General features: G+C 39.5%; 1 protein-coding gene across 1 annotated transcript in view; it reads left to right on the top strand.

The window, feature by feature from the left end:
• Positions 1-22,321, top strand: part of hhip (hedgehog interacting protein) — a 39,290-nt gene that overhangs the window by 1,458 nt on the left and 15,511 nt on the right. The window contains exons 2-10 of the mRNA XM_014999537.2: positions 3,508-3,700; positions 7,870-8,014; positions 8,845-9,046; positions 15,852-16,003; positions 18,040-18,213; positions 18,296-18,439; positions 19,660-19,778; positions 20,812-20,935; positions 21,746-21,888. Of these exons, the coding sequence (XP_014855023.2) occupies positions 3,508-3,700; positions 7,870-8,014; positions 8,845-9,046; positions 15,852-16,003; positions 18,040-18,213; positions 18,296-18,439; positions 19,660-19,778; positions 20,812-20,935; positions 21,746-21,888 (1,396 nt within the window). The remainder of the gene's footprint in view (positions 1-3,507; positions 3,701-7,869; positions 8,015-8,844; positions 9,047-15,851; positions 16,004-18,039; positions 18,214-18,295; positions 18,440-19,659; positions 19,779-20,811; positions 20,936-21,745; positions 21,889-22,321) is intronic.

Here is a 22,321-nt window from a genome sequence, read left to right as displayed (position 1 = left end):
CAACTGTATGCGCCAAACGGGCGACTCCTTTGGATTCTCATCGGGCCATTCTCATGTAAAAGTGCCCCTCGTATAATTCAGTGGCTGGGTGGTATCTCACTTTGTGCGATACAAAAAGCACATATTGCATCATTTAATTTGCTCAAGTCATGCAAATAAGAGGTGGTGGTTGGGGTGGTGGGGGCTAGAGGGGGTGGTGGAGGTGGGGACTGAATAGGACGAACTCGACTTCTCCTCCTCCCCTACTACACTGCCCACACACGGAGCCTTTTCTGATTATGGCAAAAGAATAACAACAACACCATTGTGCTTGTTGGTTTCACTAATAGGAGAAGCTGGAAAACATCACTCTCTTCTCTCCCCCTCCCAGTAATCAGCCTTGTCCGGGTGTTAATGCCTTTGAGAGGGTGTGTATTCTCCAGTATCTCCCCCTGCCAGCAAACTTACACCTATTCCCTGAGGGCAAGTGTTTTGTTTAAGCTTAGTGCAGCCTTTGCTCCCCCATCTCTTATGGTTGACTGTGGACAAGCATTTTGAAACCCCAAAGACAAGTTTTCCTTTTTAAAAAAAATGTTTTTAGAGAAGCGGAAGTCATATTAAAGCTGGCATCGCCCAGTATGAGGATCAGATGATTTGATAACCTTGAGTACAGATATTATGCCAACAGGATAGCATTAAAACACATACACATATGGAAAAACAGCAAAAATACATATCTGTATCGATTTCTTTTTTTAATTTCTATGCTTCCACTATAACTTGACTTCTTTACTATTAAAATGATTTCATGTTATTCCTTGTCTGTTTGAGACATAAACTTAACCAAATAGTGCTATGTCGTTTTTGAAGGGCAAATTGAAAACAATATATTCTCAATTTTCTAAGTAGGCAGGTTATCTGTTTGGGTAGAGGTTACTCGTAGCTAGTTTCCATTAAGCGGAAACTAAAGGTGTCGCTTCTTTAGTTTCCACTTAATGCCTCTATATTTTGCCCAACAGAAAATATTTCAAAACAGCTGAATTTTTGTTAGTTGTGAGAGAAAAGCCCACCACCGTTTTTTTACTCAGGTGACCGACTCACTCTTTTGTGACACTTCCTCAGCATATAATTTAAAGTACTTAAAACGTTTGGAACAGTATGCTGTGAAATTTTACGTGATTTTGAGAACATAACCTTTTAAAACATTGGAACTGGAACATAACCTTTTAAAACATTGGAACTGGTGGCCCACCCAGGCCTATATTTGTGCTCTGTTAGTTTTTTTTTTTTTTTCCTTCTTTTTGGAGTAAAAGCAGGAAGTTCCAGCGTTATGCATAAGCCAGGCTGAAAGTGTATTGCAGATTGGCTCTGGGTTGTGGGCTTGTTGAGTACCGGCCGCAGACTAAAAACAAAACATGCAATTTTCATGGTAGTGAGCGTGAAAGCAATTTTCCTTTACAAAAACCAGAAGCATCCTTTTGCTTATATCAGTGAGCAGGAAGCAGGCGAAGGAAGCAGGTGCATCTTCACATTTGTGACGATTGCAACTCCCCATCCTCCGAGCATGGCTTTCTTCTACCAAGTACGCAAAAAGATGTCACATAGTTCAAATTGTCAATATTTAGATAAGGGTTTTGGGGATGACTCTTTCTCAGCCCAAGTCTGTCAGTGCTACACAGAAACTATTTCCTTTATTGCTTTAAACTCTTGAAGAAAGATCTAGAAATTCTGTTGACAGTGACTGGACTATAAATTTGCAAAACAGACTTCAGTTAGATGAGGAATAGTTTGGTGTTTTCATATGCAAGATTAGTCACATCAGTTCTTATAGTTTAAAGTGGGACATCATCTAAAACTGAACGATGTTGAAAGTTGTTCTGGATGTCTTTTAAAAGGACCAATTCTTTCAAAAGTATAGAAATAATAAGTAAATCACAATTTGTTGGAGGGATATTTTGATCCTTATTATGACTTAATTTGACTATATTTTGATTGAAATTGCTCTGTTAAGTTCTGATCGGTACAGGAGCATAGTGACAGTCTTGTTATGGCTGTTCTCCTACACAAATCTTGCAACTGTGTTGGCATCTCTTTAAAATATATTGTAATGGAGTCTGACAACCTGTGTGTTTAGGTTTTGGCCATTTTTAGCCCGCCTGTTATTTTCTTCCTCATTTTGAGAATTATGCCCCCGGAGATTCAGCAAAAACACAACAAACAAAGGGCCCACTTGTTCTGGTTTGGATGATGGCAACATTGGAGTCCATCCCAGCAACATATGGACACGGGGCATGGCTGAGAGCACACAAATGCTTCTCTCTGTGGACCTTGTGCCAGGCCATGGCACACAGAATCAATGGGCACTTTAGAGCAAGGGAGCAGGCATGCCCACAACACTGGAAGGCATGAGAGCAGAGAGCGCCGTGACAGAGGAACATATCAGCTTGTTTTCAGAGTAAAAGAACATTGACTTTGGATCTATTATATATAAAGTGTGATCCAGGTTGGCGTTTGTGAACTGAAATGGAATAATAACATTTTGTGCTGTTCTGTGTTTGTCCATCCCACTGTCTGTTCCAGAAATACCTTTTTTTTTCCCTTTATGGCGGCGTATTTTTGTACTGGAACATCAGGTTTTTGTCAAGGGCTCCACCACCTGTTGCACTAACATAACTCCACACAACTTAAAATCAGAAAGTCTTTTACAGAGTTGTGGACTTGTTCTGCAACCCGAGTGTAAGGTGTCCATATGTTAGCCCTGGGTCCCCTGCTTTAATTGACTTCGACAGACTGCTAATTTGTTGATACCAGAGTGGGAATGATGTGCTTCCCTATCTTGAAATTGGTGTTTACACATGGACCTCACACAGAGCAAAACACCACCAGCATGCTTGGCTGCCCCAACAGCGCAGCTTTTGACCTAAAACAGATTACATTGTGTTTTATTATAGCTAATTTGTTATGTAAATAATCCTGCTAATTTCTTTTGGATTAACTCCTTGTGTAGTTCTGCGTAATGACTGTAACGTAGACTCTTTATTTTGTTTTTGTTGTTCTGAATACTGTCAGACGTGCGGATTGTAATTACTTTTTAACTGTCTGCAAACTTCAGTGAGCAGGCAGGGGATGAGATTATTTGGTCTGAATAGAAAATATTATTAGATTTGAAATTAAATGTTAAAAATCGTTGTGCTTTAAGCCTTAAAATTATATTTGCAGAACTTTGCAAAGACCTATTTTTAAGGGGTTTTTTTCATTACATTTGTCAGGTAGGAGCAGTTGCTTTCTATATTTTGACTGACGATGAGGTCAGAGATCACTTCCTTTACCAATAGACACCAGGTGCAGGTTGTTAGGATTCCATAAAAAATTAAAAATCCAACCTTTAATGGAGGTTTCTCAGATTTGATGATTTTTATTTACACAACTCACTGATTCTTAAGTACATCTTAGTATGAGTTAAAAATTTATAAGTTGGTTCTCCACCCCTTTAACAAGGTGCTGGCTCTCTTTGTGTGTGGTCTCCAGATTTTCTCCACCAACAACACAGAATGTGGACATCTCCTGGAGGAGATCAAGTGTGCACGCTGCTCCCCCAATGCCCAGGTGTTGTTCCACTCCTTGGACATGGATCGGATGCCACACAGAGAGCCGGACCTGCCGCGGCTCTGCCAGGACTTCTGCCGGGAGTTCTATTACACCTGCAGGGGGCACATACCAGGTAATGAAACCCATAATAAAGGCAATGAATGCAGCTTTAATGGGTGCCTGTGTGGTCACCTAGCGATAACCACACAAACACATTCACATTTTTTGGGGCCCTGCATGTTGTGTTGAGTAAAAATTCACAACAGGTCTTGTTTGTAACCGAGACTCTGCTCGCACATGTGGACCTTGCAAAGCCCCGGGTTTATGCAGAAAGTGGTGCGTCAGTAGTCTGGTCAGGGAATATTTATTTATCCAGCTCTTACCTCATCTGACCTCACCTCCATTCATAGCTGAGTCTGTCCTAAAACGTGTTCACTGGTCTGCTTCTCGCTGTACTTATGAGGCGAGGATGAATCGATAAAAGTTTGATCAAAATTATTCACTAGAATTTGATTATGCAGACCAAGCATTCAATCAGTCTGATAGAGCTCATTTCATCCAGAGCACAGACATTCAGACTCCATATAATGGTAAATCTTCTCTATTACTGTTACTGTGGAAAGATTTTGGTGAATAGCTATTCTGAGTTACTGTTACTGCAATGAACTTAAATTATTTATGCTTGCAGATACATTAATGTTCACATGGAACATGGAACCTTAATACATATCAATATAGGTCATTGAAAATAAGTATTGTGTACTATCTAGCAGTACAATTGCACAACTTAATGTTAATAGGTTTTCTAAAAAAGACCCAAAAACTTCATTTATAAAATATAGTTACTTCTCTTTAGGTCAGTCGTTGTGAAACTTTTGTATACCAAGTATCACTTTTGTAAACACTGATATACTGACTTAGCAACTTTAGAGTTAGATAAGGAACCACCAGCAGCATAGCAGCAGTATGACATAATATGTAAGCTGTTTTAAAACCAGAACTCTTTTAAACCTTGACACACCTTGATACCAGGAACTGGCCTTTGTTTCTCCTGGGGAAATGTATTGAGAAAGCATGTGAACCCTATTTTGTGGTGTAGACAGCTCCTGAGTGCTTTGTTTCAGGTACAAACTGTCACTTAAAAAGCTACATCTCAGCTCCTCCGTTGCTGTTTTCTCTGAAGTTTCAACCGCACAGGATTCTAAGCATAGCTGAAGCGATGGAGATGGCATCAAAACTCTTTGATGCATCACATGTGGTTTGTCACATAGGAATTGTTTTTATGCCTGAAAGCACCTGCTCTTCAGAAGATTTTCTTTTGAAGAGAAGCAAGATCATAGTTTGCTGTGATTTCAGAGAACATGCCAAATATGATCAAACACTTTAGGCTGCGAGTCTCCTCAAACTGATTAGATCAGCAGGGACTTGAGAAGGCAGAACAGTTTCAAACACACATGTCGACAACATGGTAAGCTGTAAGTCAAACATATATTTCATCCAAATAGATATCTGGTTGCATCAAACATGGTGCTTGTATATAAAGTGGAACACCAAAGCTACAGCCGAGAGTGGTGACAGCGACTTCACAGAAAACAAGAAGGCTGTGGAAGAAGAACACTTGTTCTAAGTTACAGATTTCTTGCTTGAATACCGACAGACATATGGGCTCCAAGAGTCGCATCAAAAAAGCTGAAGACAGAAATGCTCTCTTCCTTTTTCTTTTCTTTATTTTTTTGTTTTTTTGCTTCTATGCTCCTCTCTCGCCCCGCTCAACCCACCACACATCAGCATATGTGGTGACGAATGACACATTTATTTTTCTACAAAGCTTGTGTGTATGTAAAACTGCTGAAGTGCATCAAGATGTCAAGTGCTTTGGGTGGGCCACCCAGGTTGGCTTGGAAGATAACCAGATGGAAGTATAACTTTAGAGCCGGGGAGCCGGGAATACGGACACTGTCTCTCTGTTTCTCTTTGTTCTACACCTTTTCTTAGCTCAAACTCTCCTTTTTTGTTCAAAATGCAGGTATTTTAAAATCTTTTTTTTGGATTTACCAACAGACAACAACAAGCAAAGTAGGAATTTCCTACAGTTGTGATGTTGAAACCAATGTGGCTTTGACTGAATCTTTTCAAACACAACGGTTTTAAGTCGAACTAGAAGCCTTTGAAGCATTCTTCACCTATCATCCTGCTTCCTTAAAACTTACTGCTGTCTCTTGATTAGGTAACTCGGCCCCTAAAGATGTGACCTGCCTCGAGTCTTACTTCTGCCCCCACCTTTTCTATACTCCTCTCATATCTTCCTTCACTCATTCCCTCATCCTGCACCCAAGGTCCCCAACCAGCACGGTTAAGATAACTACAGAAACAAGCATGTGGGTGGTATAACCAGAGCTCTGTGTGTGTTTGATCTTCATGTTATGTTTAGATGTTTGAGGGGATATCCTATCACCTCCAGTATTTGATGCGGTCAGTCGTTGCGGTGTGTGGCAGGAGAAGGAGATGAAAGGAGGGACTGGGAGAATCCTGTTTGTGTTTTTATCGCTGGTGTATTTGTTCTCTTCTGTCCTCCACGGGATTAACAAGAGGAAACAATATTGTCAAGATTGTTGTTAGGTCTCAAAGTGCCTCCGAGACCCGCTGCACATTTTGTTTTCTTACGAGAATGGTGTTGTGACGGGGCTGGCTGGAGGTGTCGCGGAGCGATAACTACTGGTCACCTTCTGTCATCATTTTGGAACATCCCGTCTTTGTTTCACAAATTAGGTGTTGAGCATATCTCACCATGGGAACATCTTGTTTACCCTGAATGACAAGCCACATTGAACAGGCTGATTGTTTGAGTTCACATGCTGTTCTCCAGTGCTGCTCAGAAACGCAAAACAGCGAAAGCCTTATCAAAGTTAAACCAAGTTGCTGCATCTTGTATTTGTTCATGTGGGTTATTCAAAGAATATTCACAATCAGTTGCAATAAAGGCACTTTCCTATTTCCTGCCATTATGATGCTTCCAATACTCTGTCAGTCACTGACATTTTCACATCTGATAGTCAGATAGACTCAATTGAATTGAGAACCAAAACTCCTCGTTTGTGGTGGCAATTCAGATTTGTTAAGATTAGGAATTTGCTGATACTGATTCCCAAAGCCATTGTTAACTGCACACCTGCAGTTGTGACCTGGTGGCCGGGTATGTCAGTCAGATATCTTTCACAGGAGAGAGCAAAAGAAGACAGTGGCAGATTTTCACATCTTTCCTGATAAAGTCACTTTGGCCGATCACAATCTCCCAAAATTAAGGCAATGAAATCTGATTCTTATTTTTATTGTTTGTACAAAGCTATATTTAACCCGACGCATGCAGCTACAGTCATCAACGACAACGTTTGAATTTGAAGCTGAAGTATTAGGGTTGAATGAATTGTTGATAATTCGGCTTGTAAAACATTCCGTTCCAGTTAATGTGTGCAGACAACATTTACGGGGAGATTTTTGTTTCTTATAACGTCTGTTTCAGCTGAACTTTGCACTTCTTCTCCCTGACAGTTGGGCATATCCAAGTAATATGACTTTCTTTCACTGTCAGCGACATTTTAAAGAGGGCAAAACACTTATTTATCAGGGAAATTCCTGATTAGTTAGATACACAACATAATGTGCATGATCTAAAGTCTGGTTTTGTAAGGAGTGAGCATGAAATTCAGCTGTAATTTTAAAAAAATGACTGCACTCGAGAATGTTGCTGCTGAAAATCACAGACAGTACAATAACAGCAGGTTACAAAATGGGTTTCCTTTGTGAGTTTTTTGTGTGATTTTGCATTGAGGTACTTGGGATCAGATATGGACTTTCCTACTTTATATGTAAAGACATGAATGAAGAGATTTTTCAGTTAGAAACTGTCTAGACAAGATTAGATTCATTTTCTAAAAAAAAATAATTAGGCAACTGCACAAGGATATGATGTGAAGAATTTGAAATTATATGCATGGATGTCTCAGTTGGGAATTGAGTGTTTCTGCTCTGTTCAAAGTTAAACTGCTATCCTTTTCTCAGTTTCTGTTCACTCGCTCTTTACAGCCTCTTCGGACCAGAATTGATTCAACTAGATTCCTTTCCACAAATCCTTTTTAGGAAACTTTCCTCCTTCTCTGTCCCTATGCAACTTTTGTTAGTTGTTATTTGTACACAAAGCAATACATCCATAAACATAACTCAGTTGCCTGAAACTTGTGTAAAAAGCTGTTTTAATTGTTCAGCATCAGCAGTAAGTGTCGCCTTGTATGTGCTGTTTGCTAGAGCTGTTCCAAGCGGATGTGGATGAGTTCTGTCAGTACTATGGGAGGAGAGGTGCCGGCTTGTGTTTTCCTGATTATCAACGAAGGCAGCAGCTTGGGCAAGATTCCAACTACTTGGAAGATGAGAAAATAGAAGATATCAGCAGGTTTGTACTCTGACTTTCACCTTGTTCTATTTTATGTGGTGCTTGAGTTACTGTTAGTAAGATAATCTGTTTTAGACGCTCAGGTTTCACTGGTACCAGTTCTGTGTTCAACATGTTTCAATTACGATTTAAGTAGGACTGAACAATAAATCAATAACAATATGCAAACATATCAACTGATATTGACCACATGTACACTACGACTAGTGTACATGTGGTCAATATCAGTTGATATGTTTGCAAGAAATAAAAATCCAATTTTAATCCAACCAAGATTATTCTCAGAAATTTTCCAGAAAAAAATGTAAGTAAAAAATGTTTGACTTTAGGAAATTTCCTGAGTATCAAAAGTTGAAATTTTCAACTTTTTGAGCTCAGAAAATTTCCACAAAAATGATTGAGAGATTAATTTAAAATAATTTTTTTCAGAAAATGTTTGACTTTTTGATCTACAATAATTTTCTAGTTTTTTTCTGAAAAATCTTTTAGATTAATCTAAATATTTCTGAGTTTTCTGATACTTTCCAGGAACCAGTGAGTGATCATTATGATAGTAATAACTACCAGTTATTAGACACACATTGTACAAAGAAATGCAGATGTAGTGGTCAAACTTTTGGGACTCTTGGAAAACTGACAACAATTCAACTCACTTTGTTAATCCTTTCATTCTAGAGTAAATACAACAAAAAGTGAAGCTGATCCTCTGTGTGCTGTTCCTGATTTTAAATACTGCCGCCTAAAAATCCCCTCTGCTTCTTATGCCGCTATAATTGGATTATTGAGGGACACATCATTCCTTGACCTTTTGCCTTTTCCATGTTTCCCAGGAAACACAAACACAACTGCTACTGTCCTCAGGAGGTGTTGAGTGGTCTGAGGCAGCCGGTGGCTGTGGTGCACTGTGGCGATGGCTCTCAGCGGCTTTTTGTTGTGGAGAGAGAGGGAATTGTCAGGATACTCAACCATAACCTCGAAGTTATCAAGGAGCCCTTCTTGGATCTCCACAAGCTGGTGCAGAGCGGACTGAAGGTAGGAAAGTGTCTGCTTTTGTGAGATTTTTCTGCCAAACTGCAGGGTCTTAGACATGTTTTCATAGATTGTGTAAAGGACTTGTAAGTTACAAAAGATTAATATGGACATACCAGAAATATAAGGAGTTTATATTCATGATTGATGTTCAGTACCTTCAGAACCTTGGGAAAGTATTCATGAACATTTTCATGTTTTGTCACATTACAAACGTGCAAATGCGAACCAAAGCATCTAGTAAACCACAAGATCTGACCATTTACTGTTCCAAAATTCATGTAAAAACAGTGAAACTTGCAAGTTTGTTTAGAGGTATTAGTTGATAAAAGTCCAGGTGAACCTTCCTAAAGAGTCTTTTTGGTACAATTGTTCAGTTTTTCTTTCTTAAGTTCTTTTTCTCATATCTAATCCCATCTATTCAATTCAGTTTATTTATATAGCAGCATTTCAAAGCACTTTACCAAAATAAAGTAATTTCAATTCAACTCTAATGCAGATTATGGCCATAAAACAGTAAAGGTAAGACTTCATGAAATAAGCCTCATTTTTCCTCTTCTTCAGCTGTTGGTTCAGTGAGTTTTGCACATAGAGCAGTGATGCTTATATCATTGGAAAGAGCAGAGTTTGGGTTTTAATTTGAAAGGTTGCTTATGTTGGTAGGACTGTGTTGCACTGTTGTTGCTGGGTGTTTGTCCAGAATGCATCTGTATTCTCATTTAGCTTCCTAGAGTTGAAATTAATTCTGTTGGTGGATGTGCTGCTGCTCCTGGTTTCGGGGACGCGCCGGCTACACGGGTTAGGAAATGTTTTGCCTTCTCCTGACCTCATGCTGAGACAGAGGTAGAATTCAGGCCTCTCAGTTTCCCCGACTTAGTGGTTACATATTTGAAAAAGAAAATTAGATTATTTTTAGGGCAGTTACTGAATAAAATGTTAGTGGAAATTAAAATATCCCAAACTGGCCATAAATTGCATGCATAAATATTTTTCTTTCAAAATGTTTCCAGAAGAGCATGTCCTTACAGAAATTTATCAAGCCATAACCCTGCAGAGTTGGAGAGAGGACCGTGAGATGATAATGGGGTTTCAGAGGGCAAGTGAACAAGTGTCTCATAGCATGTCATAAAATCCAGGCAGTGAAGCCGTAACTTATACTGACTATCCATTATTATCTCAGTTTTTGCATCTGAAATAACATTTGAAAAGTTTGTTGTCTCATTTTGATACTAAACATATGTTCCAAAAACTATCTTTTCAAAATAATTTATTGTCAGTGTCTCAGCTTCAAAGAAACTTCAGGCCTCAGGATTACATTCTTGAAACATATTTTCCATCAATAATATTTGCGTAATCAGATTTTGAATTTGAAAAATGTCCAGAAATACTTCAGATTGCACAAGGAGATGGAATAGCAGGGATGTTTTCAGGGGCACACTCCCAGACAGGAAGTTTATCCAGCTTGCACGCCCCTTGCTCCTCCACTGACAAGACACTTTGTTTATAAGGAGTCAAACGTAGCACAGCATTTGAAAATGAAACTGCCCCCTGCGGGATGAACTTCCTGCTCTTCTCAGCTCTCTTATCATCATTCAATCCAAACTGGCTGTGGATAAAGTGACTTATTATGACAATTAGATGTGGCTCAATCCTCTGCCGACCCCAGGAGTCCTATTCTGTGATGTTGGCTGCTGGAAGAAGACCCCGGCAACAAGTGATGGAGTGATCCAGAGAGGGTTGAGGTGTTTACTGGGAGCATCAACAGGATGGAGCTGCTTTTATACAGAGAGAGGAACGCAGGCACTCAGGGGACGGGGCAGATAGCAGGTTATCTTCAGCCGCATGCACATGCTTTGATTGTAATGTTCTGTGTTTCCTGCTGCTTGTCCCCCCTCTACCATACTTCATGGATCCCCCAGTGCCAATTAAGACAAACTGCACAGAAACAATAGCATGCTGGGCCTATATAGGCTTCCACCTTCGCTGTGGGTGTTCTCTGAGGATGAAGGCTCAATCATTCCATCCTTTGCCTCGACGCTTCCTCCAGCGTTATCACATCTGAGAAATAATCTGACCATCAGAATCTATTCCAGATAATTACATGTTGAATATGACACATCATTGCTGCATTAAAACAACCTGCATGAGGGGCCTAATCACAGTTTTACCTAACACCAGGGAAATCCCCAACACGTCTTCTGGTGAATGCTACAAGCCACACCCCTTTTAGATGCCTGCACGATATGTCCTCTGATAGTGGTAAAGATGATGACCTTTACATCACACAGGCTTTGGAGTTAAGCAGATATTATAGTGAAGAGTGAGGTTTGAATTAAGCCATAGTCTGGGGTCCGTAAACCTGGGAGTTTCAGACCTGTTGTAGTTTAGAAAAATAGACTTTTTTAAATGCCTTATGCAGAAAACATGGAAAAGAGTGACCAGTGTAAATCCCTAAATCTTTGCCTGGAGAAATGTAGGATTTTGCAGTGAAAAGTGAATAGGAATGAACCATTTGGCTACATACCGAGGAGGCAAATGCGATCCATATCCAACTTTTTTTATGATATTCAGAAGGCCCCAATTTTATCTTTTTACTCCCCAAACATCTGATTTGTGCCACTTCCATATGTGGTAATAAGTTGGATAATCTGATAGTTTTCAAAGCGTCTGGAGTCAAATGGTCATGCTGCACTTTATCCAACTTTTACGTCATTGACGTGAGACATGGGTCATAATTCTGCATCAAAAGAAGCCAGATATGAGAAATCTGGACATAAATGGCTGAAAATTATAATTCTGAAGTGATTATATCGGTGAAGCCCAACACATCACATTCACACTTCTCCTTTTACCGACTACGCATCCAAACAGACTTCTCTGCAGAATTTGCAGTAAATGGTCCATAAAAGGCTATCGCTATTAGTTGTGCTTTCCTTTTATTAGCTTCCTTCATCTTGTTTACCTCTGTAAACAGTAAGCTGCTGTGTGACGTCTGCATTCTGTTTGCGGACGTAAATCGTTCAAGTCTTTTTGCGGTTCCATTTAATTAGAAGAATTCGACTAGAAATACGGTGTTTTTATTTCTATTATTTCTGTCTTCCGTCGACATCAAGGCTTTCTGTAATTCATTGCTCACCAGCGCAATTTGTTTTTAAGGCAGAGTAAGCAGTAGTACTTGCTGGCTGTTTGCAACTTCAACATTATTTTCTTGGCTCTTGCATCTTGACCTAATGAAAAAGACACACACACAGTGAAAGATAGATGGATCAGCAACATTTGAGCTGAAGACGTAAGACAGTTCCAGATGCTGAACACAACAGTAAATCAGAGCTATAAAACTTTATTTACCAATTGCTTCACAGTGGTTACATTCTACAGTACAAATAAACACAGGCACACCTCAGCACACCTCCACCAGGGAGGTGCAGCCGACCAGATGTTGTATATGAGAGCGACTGTCTGTCAGCTAGAACTTTTCTAGTTAAAATGAGTAGATTATGAGTTGGAAACCAAACAGATTTATTTTTGTTTATGAAATTGCATTAATATATCTGTCAGTGGCCAGGTTTCAGAACTCCTGTTTACCACTGTTAGTGTTGTGGCAAACCACACCAATCGTCTCTTTGTACAGAGACGTAAATAGACAAATCGGTCATCAGTACACAAAAATGAAAGTCATAATTTTTGTTTGTTTCTACACACAAACTGTAAATGTCATACATTCATATACAGGAGCTCATAAAGGAGACAAGACAGCGACTGCATTCCTAATAAACTATCAGTCATTACTGACATGTAGTTATTTGATTCTTTATGAAAGTTCCTGGTGTTTTAGTTCAGCTTATTTATACTGAATAACAGTATGCTAAATGGAATTGAAAGACTACAACCCTCAAGCACCAGTTTAATTGTGACCTTATAATTTACATGTTCTATAATGTCCTTAGATATCATATTTATATCAATCTCTTGTTCTCAGTCGATAACCAAAACTTCAACACAGACATCAAACTTTATTCAACTTAATATGTACAAGACAGCTAAGTAAATAATAAGCGGTTTTGAATTTATCCAGAAAACGTAATTTAGGGAAAGCTAGACGTTTTCAAAGTTAACTAAGGCACTAAAAGAGAAAGTAGCTCCACTATTAGCACATTAGCGGAAGTGTGCCTACTACTACTAAAGAGCCATACTTAATGACTCGAAGTCATTAAGTATGGTACTTATACTTAATGACTACAACAAACAAAAACACATGGATGAAAAACTTTTAGCAAAGACTAGCAACCATGCTGCACAGGTTTTCCTATAACCAACAAAGTTCAGCTGGACTGCAGCGTCTTGTCAGCATGAATAAATACTTTTGTCCAGTGCCAACAAAAGAGCCATAATCTTCACAAAACAATATAAGGCCACAAGCCCCAATTGTTACCTTACTAGAAGAGCAACAAGCATCCAATTACACAATTCGATGAGCTCTCAGTTGTTATGACCTGCCTTAAAGGCCACAAAAACCCCCACTATGTTTAAATTCTGAAATATAATTATTTTTTCTAACCCAAGCTGAGGCAAAAAAATCAAAGTTCCTAATATGAAGTGTGAAATCAGTACAAATAAAATAAAATGAACTCAGTGTTGTAATGTGCAGTCAAAATAATCCATAAAGTAAAAGGCAGCAGCAGCAGCATACCGGTGGAGGAGGGCAGAGACAAGTTAGTTGGCAGTCAGGGTTTAAATAACCAAAGGCCTTACCACGTCCTCAGGTGTCCCATATCAGTAATCAGTGTTGCATAGGAAAGATAAATGCCTAATCTAACCACAAGGTCCTGCGGGGGTCGTAACACACTGCCACAGGAAATACAAAAGACACATCTCATGTAAAACTACAACTAGGTGCAGGCGTTGCAGTGGTTCTTTATTTGTTCTGTGGTACTTGGCAGTAAGTTCATTCTCCAACTGTCAGTTTGAGACGTTTTTACACTCTTTGCACTGATCTTGTTAGTCGCAGTACGACTTTTCAAATATCTGAACAGAATCTGATCTACTGCAGGTTTGGCAGCAGTTTGTGCTTAGTTCTAAGAAATCTCGGGGTGATACTTTGTCTCCTTTTAATCAAGCTATCTCCTCAGACTGCTTTCGTATGCAGTGTTTGTTTCTTATGGCTCTGGTGCCAGTTCTGCTGTTCCTCTGCTGCTGAACGAGTCAGTCATTAGCAGGGGAGGTAATATTTCAGCCCAATAAACCTCTGTGTGTCCCGGTGGTCCCCCGTTTGGCTCATGATCTATGCCTCTTTGCTTCATTCCCTGTCACAAGTTTATTTTGGGAATGTGGGTCACTGCATATCCATTTCCATCATATGGATCTAACCTTTCAAGGTGAAGTTTGCACTTTTTCTTCCAATATTCACAATATCTGGCAAGCAGAACCATCTCTGCTTTGACTAGCAGCCATCTGAATATTGTAGTGCATCCACATCTATAAAGCACTTCAGGAATCTGACATTTATTGTTATTATTCATATTTTTTGGCGGAGGATCTTTCACTTCTGGAGTGTCAAGGGTTTCAGCAACTTGCTCAATATTTCTCTCTATAATGAGGCTGTGAAAACATCATCTAAATTATTATTTTGGTCTCTCTTGTTGCTTACTGGAACTTAGAGTACCTTCTCTTTTGTAACAGTGGACATTTGGGCTGTTTCACTGTTGTGTACTCTCATGGGTTTGTGACAAGTTAGACCTTTCCAAGCCACACCCAGACATGTTTCTTTTCATTTATTCACAACAGCAACGTAAAGGTAACTGTACGCCTTTGAGTCCACAAAAAAACTCACAAGTCAAGCAATTTTAAGCAACATCCTTATATGGTCACAACGTATAAACATTCATCACACCTCGGCTTCGTATTCTGTTGATTCTTTTGTGGACAGAAAAACAGGGAGCATATAGCAGAAAGAAGCTGACCCGGTTCTCTTTGCCTGGGGAATGAAACGCTATAGCTGATTATTACGGCTAACTATGATGGGCAGACCACCAGGGTAGTGACAACCGATGTAACTGCCTCCAGGGTGAGACAAAGGTTTACATATTACACAAGCAATTTAGATGTTTTCTAAACATGTTGCCAAGACAGTGGGAGTTGGCAGCTCTCTCCTTGTTTAGGTTTCCTTTTTTTTTTTTCATCCCACCCCTACTTTAACTCTCCCCCCCCCTCACATCCCCGCCTTTAATTTTGTATGGATTTTTGAGCGAATCAGGAAACAGAGGAGGATTGGGGAGCAAAAAGCACGGACTGAAGCACTCTGCTCTTTGTGTTCTCTATGAACTGTGAGTGAGCTAATAAATTCTTCCAGCCACTCAGCGTAGTATTCACAAATATCCCCCAAAGATTACACACACAAATCACTGCACAATGGAGGCCACCGGGAGGGACCGAGCGTCGCATAACCAGGCTGTAGGAAAGGCTCGGCAGTGCAGCTCTGCCCAGAGTCAAATGTTTTATAATGGCCTGTAATGGTATATTCAAGGGGCCTGGCGAAGGTGCGAAGCGGAACAACGCTGTGTAGGAAAAGAGAGAATGAGATAATAAGCAGAGCAGTGAAAGGGGAATGTGATGGACGAATATAAAAGAGGATTAGACAAGTTTGAAAAAAAAGCGGGGGGAGAAAGGAGGGTGCTGGGTGTGTGGAGCTGGCATGTTAGTGATGATGAATATGACTGAGGGGGGTGATTCCAGCCCCGCACCATGGAGCAGAAGCCAAGCAGGGACATAATTAACTCCTGGATCTTTTGTGTTTCTCATCTGACTGCAGAGTGGTGATGAAAGGGGCCTGCTAAGCCTGGCATTCCACCCCAATTACAAGAAGAATGGCAAGCTCTACGTCTCCTACACCACCAACCAAGAGCGCTGGGCCATCGGACCGCACGACCACATTCTCCGTGTGGTTGAATACACCGTTTCAAGGTAATGGAGAAGTCTATAACAGAATTTTTTTTTTTACTGGAAATATTTGTTGTTTCAAAACATTGAGAGTGATCGTGTCAACTTCTTCCCATTTAAAGATTAAAACAACATTTTTATGTATCTGATAGATCAAGACAATATATTGCAAATTTGTGAAGTGGAAGGAAAATTCTGTTTTATCGTCATATAAGCTAAATATTTGCTGAATAACGAAATATTTCTCCTCCTGTGCATAATCTAATCTCAGCGTTTTGTTAGTAGGTATATCATGTCAACAAATTTTAACCCAGAAATTATTGTAATAAACAATGGCATTGTTGTTTTGAGGCCATTTTCAACTGACACGATGGTAATAGCATAATAGTGCAAGTCCGCCCTGTCAAAGACTAATAAACTTTAATCTTGTACTGAGCACTCCGCACTTTAACTGGAAGACATTTTAAATACCCCAAATAAAACCCAGCAACCAAAAACAATAAATAAAAAGGAAATAAAGACCACACATAACCAAAACCCTACATAAAATAGAGTATGAAGTCTTGCCTCTCAAAGCATATTAATCATCACAATGGAAATTATTGACCTCATTTTAATTTATCTTGTAATAATTTCTTACTACAACAGGCTTGCTTGTTAGAAAAATATATTTAATAATTAACCTTGTAAAGACCAAGAAACAAAGCAGATAAGTCAGTGTAAGTGTGATGGAGGCATTTAAAGGAGGTAAAGGCTACAAAACATATGGAAGAATATGGAAGAAATGGAGGAAGAAGGAAGTCCAGTTTGCCACAAAACATGCAGAGGTCACAGCAAACCGGTGGAAGAAGGGCTGCAGTTCAGATGAGACCTTTGGCCAACATACAAAATGAACTGTGGTGGAAACTAACATTAACATCAGAAATGCCCTCATTGCAGTACAATAAAGATTAAAAGCTGGTCAGATTTGAAGGAAAGATGGATGGTGTTACAGTGCAATCAAAACCTTTCACCTGCCAGCAGGACAACTCTATCCATTAAAAGACACAGTAGAACCCGTCTTAGCACTACCGCAGAAACTAGCATCTACAGTCTTCTTTCTTTCCACTTTTGGGAGTTCAGCCAATCAGCGTAAAGAAAAATGAATGACACTCTCGGATTGGCTCTTTGCAAATTCCAGCCAATAGTGTGTCAAATAGCATTGTCTACAGATATATTTATGATTAAATGAATGGCAATATTGATTCATCAGTTGAGATTTTTACCACTAACATTGGCAACAAAACATGTAAGGGCGACAATGTCGTAGAGAAACACCAACCTCTTTGTGTAATGGAGACTCATGATGTTCTTCAGCCTCTAAGAACACTATGATTTGTTGTGCTGAGCAGCACTCCTATGATGATGACAGTATTTTACCTGGGTTGGTGCCCAACGCTCCTTTCATAATTACTTATGTTTAAGATAACTGTGTTTTCTCACGAAGGTATTTAAATGCTACGTTTTAATGTACTTAACCACTGTTCTATGTTTCACTCAATGAGCTAATCTTAATTATAGTATTTCCAGGCAATCCTAGTGACGGCAACATAGTTATTAAATGTAGGATTTCTATGGAGTAACAACAGTTAAAATAGTTTCTCTTTGGCAATCTGCTTTTTGAAAGTCCTAGAATTACCCAAAATAACACCTAACCTATTACAACACATTTGTTGATGGCACTGTCCGACTAAATTCTCAGGATAGTTCTGCAACACTTTGAAGAAGTCTGAGTTGTTCCCCACCCAAAGTATTTTTCCTGCGAAAGACGTTACAGTTGACAAACTGAATGTCTCCAGAAGCTAAAGTGTTTTAAACTTTGGATTCTGTTTGTTTTGTACGGTAATGTCAGCATTTTATGTGGTAATGTTTCACTTACCCTTACTGTTGCATTTCTTGCAAGCAACCGTCAAAAGATAAGCTTATGCTATACATGGGATTATATGAAAGCATAACCTCATTAGAGGTCTTAGTTTTTGTTGGTCCAGTATCGAAGTTAAAACAGTTATCTCTGCTTGCAGGAAAAACCCAAACCAGGTGGACACCAGGACTGCCCATGTGCTGATGGAAGTGGCTGAGTTACACAGGAAGCACCTCGGAGGTCAGCTTCTGTTCTCTCCCGATGGCCTGCTGCACATCATTCTGGGAGACGGTATGATCACTCTGGACGACATGGAGGAAATGGATGGACTCAGGTCAGATCAAAAGTCAAAAGAATCACAACGAGGACATTTCAAAACCGTGTTGTGACAGAAGATTGTGTGTTTTTGAATGCAGTGATTTCACTGGGTCCATCCTGAGGGTGGACGTGGACACGGACATTTGTACGTCGTCCTACTCGATACCACGGAACAATCCGTACTTTAACAGCACTAATCAGCCGCCTGAGATCTTTGCACATGGATTACATGACCCAGGCAGGTAAGTAACGCATCTGAGATTCTTGAGGTGTTTTGTTGCGATACTTATTTATACTCCTTGAGCTTTCACATTAGTCAGCAAGCAGCTTCAGCAATTACAGCTAGAATCTAGTGATCAGGCCTGAAATCTTAATCTTAATCTTTAATATAAACTGTCGACTTGTAACTCTGGTTGTTTATTTATGGTTGTCGTCCTGCTGGGAAGGGAACATTCACTCAACCTCAGCAGATTTTTCATGCATCTTACCACCTTCTCTGTCCCTGCTGAAGTCAGGGAGTCCCACAGTATGATGCTGCCATCACTATGTTTCATGTGGAGAGGCTGTTTTCAGGGAAATTTGTGGTGCTAGTTTTCCGTCATTTTGCGAGTTACATTTTGTTCCCCGTGTTCGGTGTGTCCCCTACATAGCTAGTAGCAAATTGCATCTGGATTTCTTCTTGTTTCTCTTCCATAAAGGCCAGATTTGTGGAGTGCACCACTAATGATTGTCCTTCAGAGAGATTCTCCCACTCAAACTCAAGTCAAATGATTTATTGCCAATACGATAATCACAACCTCTGCTGCTTGAAACAGAAAAAGACAATGCATGACATACAAACATAAAAACATAGTCAAAAAAGTAGACAGCTGCTACTTTGATCATAAACAGATAAAACGGTGCAGTGTACGGTGAAAAACCCTGAGGAGACCCAAGCTTCCTGGGCAAAGCCGATAATGAAATTTAAGAAAGTTGTGAGCGTTCACTGTATTATTTAGGAAACGTATTGATCTGCATGTGAGCTTCAGGGTTTCTGCAGCTCCTCTAAACTTACCAGGGGCCGCTTGGCTGCTTCTATGATTAACGCTTTCCTGTCAGTGTAGGTAGACATTTCAGTCAGAAGTTGTGTCCTTCTATTTTCATATGATTGATTGAACAGAAATGTTGGGCGGGCTATTGTTTTAAAACTTGACTCTGCTTTAAACTGACCCATCTGCTGCGTTTCTTGGTCTTCATGATGCTGATTGGTCACTAACCTTCTCTCTGAGGCTTTTCTCAGACATCTTCCTGAAACATCTTCCTTTCCCTTCAGTTATGTGTTGTTTTGTTTTTGTCTGTCACATAAGATCCCATTGAAATATACAGGTTAGTGGTTCTAATGTGACAAAATGTGAATAAATTAAAGGTTTATGATTACTTTGATTCTATTAAAGTGCATTTGTTGGTGTTCTGTGTTTTGAAGGTGTGTAGTGGATCGGCTGCAGACAGACAACGGCAGTCTGGTTATCCTCTGCACAGATGCCAGTGGTAAAAACACATCGGCAGGAAGAATATTAGAAGTTACTAAGGGGAAGGATTATGGTGAGTCACAATTCTCAAGATGCTTTTTTAAGAGTCATAATACTTACCTTATCTTGTTAAGAAATAACTCACTGTTCTAAAATGTTCATGTTGTCCATCATAACAGTAACTAATCACATCCTTTGCATGAGTTTTGTTTGACGGCATTACATTTTGAGTACAGAATGGAAACACTTCAGCCTCTTGGATAAACTTTCGAATTCATCCCTTTAAAACCGACATCTGCTATTATAAATCTATTTTATTTCACAAGAGCACATTGTTTTAGATAGAAATTTAGAAATCCCAGTGAAGGGTAAATGTCAAAAACCATGATTGGAACCAGAGATAATCTCTTTTTTTGTGCATTTTGGATTGTGAAAGGGAATGTAAGTTGGGCCACATAAAAATACTTTAAAGGCTCTGAACAATAATGGCTAGGAATATGATGTCTAAGTGTTGAAAAGAACAGCAGAGAGAGATCTAATTCTTCTTAAACTGAGTATCAATTTAGACACTTTTAGTCCAAAATCTCTCACCTGAATTTATTTCTTACTTCAGACCAGCTCTCATCTGGTTTTATGTGGGATCCAACCAGTCACCATAGTTTGAAATTCACTCAACTGGAAAACAAGCATGCAACTCTTTTTAAAGTAGCCAAGATCCTTTAAATTTTTATTTACCAGAATGATTGTTTCCCAGAAAATGACTCATATTACTTTAGTTATACAATTTTCTTTTGTTACTAATGAAACCATCTCAGAAGTAGATGTCTTCTGCTGTTGAACTCACAATTAAAATCATATATTTACTCCTTCCCATTTCCATTTTCTTGTGACATGTGTAGTGACAGTAAAATTAAATCTAATCTAAAAGTGCAACACATTCTTTTCTAAATTTAATAAAGAGCCACCAAAAACAAAACATTGCATTCTAGGAAAAAAGGCTTAATTATATTGCAGCCATATTAGATTTGCTTTTACAGGTAGCGAGCGGTCTGTAAGTTCATCAAGTTGGGCTTAGATCAAACCAATATCTCCTTATTCCTTCATAGAAAATGAGCCTTCTGTGTATGACCTGCAGTCCAGTGGAGGAGCGCCACCTGTGGGGGGCTTCATCTACAGGGGCTGCCAGTCGAGGAGACTGTATGGCAGCTATGTGTTTGGAGATAGAAACGGGTAAGCATGACTGGTTTTCACATGTGAAGCATAAGGGGGATGATTCAAGTGTCTCAAAGTAGTTCTCAGAGTAGTGTTTAATCTTTTTTATAGAAATCAGTCTAAATGTATGTTTCCAGCAGGAAAAGGCCTGAAACATCTGTTCTAGTGGGAAAGTGATTTAAAAACAGCCAAAATTAATGTGGAAATATAAGGATATCAGAAGAAAAATGGAAAAGATAATGGAAAAAGTTGTTCCTGTAGTTGACACATGCAGTAAGTAGCTGCACCCAGTTCCATCCATGTAGGGCAAACAGGTTTCCTGTTACTATCAGCACACCAGAATTGCCCAATGAGTGTAAATGGAGACTAGGCATCCTGTCTTGTGCTGTTCACACTTTCCCTCGGTTTGTAATTCATCCTGCTTCGCTGATGTCAAACTCTGACGCTCGAGTAAGCAAAGGAAGTAAATATTGTGCTGGTGCGCTATCAGGAGTTGGCACCGTGTTTAAAACAATGTGTGGTCGCTGAATTCTGTGTCTCATTACCATTTGGGAGCGCAGCGCTGCGGCTGTAGAAAAGCCCCGGCACGATGTTTGTTTTGAAACCAAAGCGGAGGTCTTAAATAACACCAATTGCGACTTTGGTTGGAAAAGAAGATTGATTCCTGAATCATATTATGAGAACAGTTCAGCCCGATTCCAGATATTCACTCAGGCTTTGTCACAAGAACTGTGAATCATCAGTGTAAAATAAATCTTTCTGTTCCAGTTTGTTTCGGGTTAAAATTTAGCTCAACATTAAATGTTCTGTGTGTTTTGTTTGCCTCAGTAACCTGCGGATCCTCCAGAAGTCTCCGTTTGCCACATCGTCTGACAGCGAGCAGTGGCAGGAAAAGGCTCTGTGTCTGGGCTCGGTTTCCTGCGCCTCTTCCCTCGTGGGGCATGTCTTGGGTTTCGGAGAGGATGAACTCGGTGAGTACTGCAGCAGAAACCCAAAGATCACATCCTCCTCTCTAATAAACTAATCCCTCACTGAGCCATCAGTCTTTGTCCTTTCCTGCTTCATCCACATTGCTGTTAACAAACTGAGAGTCTTGAAATACTATTCATTAAGCAGTTGAACAGTTTATATGACCGACATTACGTTAGTCTGCTTAATTTTACTTCATTATAATTCGTTTAGTCACTTATTTTATAACATTTTCCAAGCTGGAGATTTAATTCAAGAAAAAAAAAATCTGCTTCTTGTTGAAATGTCTTCTCCATGAGAGGTAAGACATTGTCCAGCTCAAACACGTAATGACAGTTTTTTTTATTAATGCACCACTATAACCATGACTTGAATAACTGAGAATGAAAACTATTTTTTCAGAAAAAAGGCCTTCCAGTACTTTATTAAAATCAA

Source organism: Poecilia mexicana, unplaced genomic scaffold (assembly GCF_051168715.1).
Source record: "Poecilia mexicana isolate PSO_F unplaced genomic scaffold, ASM5116871v1 scaffold_1, whole genome shotgun sequence".
Taxonomy (NCBI): Eukaryota; Metazoa; Chordata; class Actinopteri; order Cyprinodontiformes; family Poeciliidae; genus Poecilia; species Poecilia mexicana.
This window is presented reverse-complemented; position numbering and strand designations above follow the sequence as displayed.